This window comes from Nestor notabilis, unplaced genomic scaffold (genome assembly GCF_000696875.1).
Source record: "Nestor notabilis isolate BGI_N333 unplaced genomic scaffold, ASM69687v1 scaffold25690, whole genome shotgun sequence".
Classification (NCBI taxonomy): Eukaryota; Metazoa; Chordata; class Aves; order Psittaciformes; family Psittacidae; genus Nestor; species Nestor notabilis.
Window position 1 is genome coordinate 1 of NW_009910121.1, and position 4,435 is coordinate 4,435.

Consider the following 4,435-nt stretch of genomic DNA (forward strand, 5'->3'; position numbering starts at 1 on the left):
AGGTTTCAGGAAAACTGAAACCGTTAGGATGGAGAAATAATATAATCTTTCATCTGTTTTTCCAAGAGAAATCCCAGGCCAGATGCAAAGGCAGGTAGCACAGGCTTAGAGGCACTCAGCAGTGTTTCCCCAACCCCAATTATTACTGTAGCTTTCCTTAGTACATCTTTATGATTTGTACAACAAACCCGAATGTACAAACTAACCCAAATTATTCACCTAGCTTTCATGCACTGTATTTTCAAGTCAAACCAAAAGGGGACACAGATCTGAACTCTTACAGAGGGCTGAGGTTCACGACTTGGAGACCTAGTTTGCTTTTCAGATGATGGATTTATCTAGATTATGTTATATATATATGTAATATGAATGTCAAAAAGCTGAGTCAGCCATACCACAGCTATTAGGATCCTCAAACGTCTTCCTCCTTAATGCTTGCTTACCCCTACTCTATGCAGTCAGATGAATATGAGTTGTTTGTTCTGGCAGAGGGACAGACAGTCTGTTTTCCCTTACATGTATACAACTAATTTCAAGTCACTAGTGTTCTAGCTGGTGATAAAAGAGCTATCTTAAGCTTTTCACAGAACACAGTGACACTGTTAAATCAGCACAGCATTTTGATTAGCAGAAAGATGAGAGCTATACAGCTTAATGAGAAAAAGGAGCAAAATCTCTTCTTTACTTAAAACTCCAGTTTCAAAGCAAATAGGTGGCTGTATTTTTCTGTAAGTTAAAAATTTTCACCTTACTACTGATTCAAGGCTATTCAGTGTCAACAATAGCCTGCAATATTTGAGTAAAAAAGAAAAATTGCTTTCATGCCTTATTGCTCATTTGGTTAGACCTTCTTCTGTGGGTGCAGCTGTGGGGTCACAGCCTGTGGGCTTGGTGACTTGAAGGACATGTAGCCTCTCAAAAGTCTTTCTTCAGGAGCTTTGAGGCTCACCCTTGTGTGCATGTTCCCTTTCCAGTACGCTTGTTCTTGAAAGCAAAGGATGGTGGTTTGTCTGCTCTGTGTTTACAGAGAGCATGGACCTCCAAGGTTCTTCTGTAGCTTACACATCCCCTTACACATACATATCCTTTATCTTGTCCTTTATCTCATCCTTCCCTTAAGGTAGAAGTCATAGAATCATAGAATAATTTGGGTTGGGGATATTGCCAGGAAAGTCGAGTTCTCCTTGGCCTCCTCCAAGAGCATTTTCTTATTTTTGGGGCAGAAGTGAGCCCACTGACTTTCCATTCTGGTTATAAGTGATCTTTTGATCAGCTGTGACCATGTGTCCTTTGGAAAGGTACTTCTAGTAGCTGCTATTGGAGGCTGACCCTAAACCTAAATGCTTTCTAATGCCTAAAACTTCCCAGTAACTTCTAGACTAAATTTATATAAAATGCATTAATGCTCACTTGTTCAAGGGCCAAGGTGATCTTTCAGCTGAAATAGGCTTTCTCCCTTCTGAGGTTTAAATCCACTGTGTTTGTCAAGAGCAGTCTTCTAACACCAGAGATACCAATAGAGAAGAAATGTATTTACTAGCTGACATCTTGGTGAAAGTGGTTGCAGCACTTTGAAATTCATCATTTCAAGATTCTGTGACCCCACATTGGTGTTTCTAGGATTGCTTTACAATGCCAAATGGCCTTAGGCTGCACTCTACATGGTGGCATCCTATCACAGTGCTATCCTGTAGGAATCACTATTGCAGCTGACAAAATTCAGAAGTGATGCAGATATGGCATATCAGACTCCTCACATTAATTCAGATGTCCTTGCATTTAGACTGCTTCATGTGCTTATTCTCCTGCTGTACTAGTGAAAATTACACCCAGACAAACTTGAGAGACATTTAAATTACATTTGACCTCACTTTAACCTATTACTTTCTCTGAACCAAAGAATTCAGTCTGGTGTGTCCTCAGAGGCAAAATCTCTGGGGATTTCAGCTTGATAGGTAGGCTGAATTAAATGTGGTTATTCATGCTGCTTGTGCCAAGCAGAACTGTTCACAACTATCTACTCCTGTTCACTCGTACAGTGTTCTGGGTGTATTTAATGGACTATGCAATAACTTAAAAATCACAAGAGGGGGTGGGAAGGCAGGAGATACTTAAAAGCAGAAAAAGGAATAGAGTGACCTTTTTCTCATGGAAAAAGCAAGCAGAAATAAATGATGGCTTATGCTAACAAAACCCAAGTTTGTCTTTCCAGAAACTGCAACTGAATATCTGTGCCATGGTTTGTCTGTAACGACTGGAGTACATTCTGCACCATTAGTGGGGTTCAGCTAAGACCAGCATCTCCATTGAGATGGCAGAAGCAGTGCTAAGCTTAGTTTAACACAATCTGCAGAAGCAGCTCTGCACAGTTGCTATAACACTATGTTAAACTAGGCTAAACTCTGAATACTGCTATAGTCACTGCTTTTGGAACCACTCTGGATTCAGTCTGTCAGAGTGTTCCTCTCCTTTACGAAATACGTAATCTCATTTAAAATCTAGTCCCCTGAAAGATACTCAGTGTGGGGGAAAAACAGGCAGACAGAGTTCCCTTGTGCCTGCTGATATAGTAAACTTACCGATTGCTTATCTGCAGTAACACCAAACACAATTTTGTTTTTTGTGGGTTTTTTTTTTGTGTGTTTTGTTGTGTTGTTCCCCTCCCCCCCCATCATATTTATGAACACCTTCTTAACCCATACTGTCTCAAATATGGACATTTATATGTGTTGCTGCTTAGGAAAGATCAAGGTCTGAGAGTGTATTGTTTAACTTTTATGATTGTGTTTATTTAAAAAAGTCCTCTTTCCCCTGCTGCACCCCAAACAGTTGCCTTGTATCACTTCACCTATTGGGCTTCTAACGAATTTTTGGGTTTAAAAGTGTCCTGAGCATGATTCTCTACCTGTCACAAAGGAACTATACTCTCCTAACACAGCTCTAAAATGCCTGGCTGACCAGTGGACCTCAACTCTTGATGACTGAGAAGGTGACAATTTCTCTTTGAACAGATGCCCTAACAAGACTTACTAATAAAAGACTGTTATCAGTGAGAGTTAACCCCACCCCACCTCCCTCCCCCCCCAAAAAAAAATCAATCCAAACCCAAAGGTGGGTTTACAGTCAAGTGAAATATTCCAGGTTTGCCTGAAATTACATTTCTAAGAAAATCTGGAAAAACTGTTTCTTTGCCTTTGGGAACAAATTTCTTCTCCCTGTCTTGGCCTGTGAAAGCTAGTGTGTCCTGCAGAAGGAAAGTGCTTGTCCCAGAGCTTTTGGCAGAAGTCCAGCACAGAAAATTGAAGTTCATCTTCCCAAATTCTCTCTGCAATTCTGCATGTCTGCTTGGATAAAGTTGTCTTCCACTCCCTGTACAAACTAGTTTTCTGCTATTTTAATAGCTTCAGAGCAATACCACTAGCATCCGTCTTAAATGATGAGCAGAGTGACCCTTTCAGTCTCTTGCCTATTTGCACTCACTGTTCTGCCATTAGTTAGCTAATGATTTGTGAAATATTTCGTGATATACCTTGTGGTCTTCAGCTGAGCAGTATCTAATGTTAGTAGTAATGGTGATACATACCAAACCACCATTGCATTTCCTCATGCATTTCTTTCATTTAAGTATGTTAAGTGCTTAAAAACTTCTGCTGCATGTTGAAACTTTTAGTTTTTGGCAGCATTAATGGAAGCATACAAGCAGAGCTTTCTCTCGTAGGCTTTCCTCCTGCCAGCAGTTCCCGTTCACACCAGCAATCTCATCAGCTGCATGCAGGCTAAATTTTGCAGCATACCATAGTGTACCCGGAGATCTTGATTCTCCACCCACCCCCATCCACTCGGAGCCCACCTGAGCTTCTGCTCAGGGTTATGGGGAAATCAGGAAGCAGAAGATGCTTGTGTGCAAGTAACTTTTGCCCTAGCACAGCCCAGGAACCTGATCAGGGCTCACCCCTGTGCCTGAGAAGGAGTAAATGCTCCTGCATTCATTAGCCTAATGGCAACTAGGGACATAATTGGGATTATTCATGCTACTCCAACTGGGAAGATTGGAGCTCTGTTGCATGTGAGATCATATACACAAAGCCAGCACTAAGCTCCCTCTGACTTTGGAAAAGCCTGGGTATAAGATGGTATCCTTACTACTGAGAGCTGGAATGAAAGACATGTAGAGAAACCATTGGAAATCCACAAGCACTGGATTACCTTGCAGCTTCAGAGTATCTCTCTAAGCACCTAAACACAGCAGCCTGGCGCAGGTGATTCCGGAAATAAGATGGGTTCAGAATAATGCTCCTTCAAAAGATGAGAAAGAGACGTGTTTCAATTTCTATTTTGTAAACCATTAAAAGCTACTAACAATCAAACTGTAAGAATAATACTGTACATACTCTATACAGGTCAACACTGTATGCCTCAAATGTAACATGCACTC

At 41.0% G+C, this 4,435-nt stretch overlaps 1 protein-coding gene across 1 annotated transcript in view; it reads right to left on the minus strand.

Moving 5' to 3' along the window:
• Positions 1-4,202: 4,202 nt before the first annotated feature.
• The window catches only part of LOC104413505 (spermatogenesis-associated protein 16-like), a 28,005-nt gene continuing 27,772 nt past the window's right edge, over positions 4,203-4,435 (minus strand). Inside the window, exon 4 of the mRNA XM_010024513.1 lies at positions 4,203-4,296. Within this exon, the coding sequence (XP_010022815.1) occupies positions 4,203-4,296 (94 nt within the window). The remainder of the gene's footprint in view (positions 4,297-4,435) is intronic.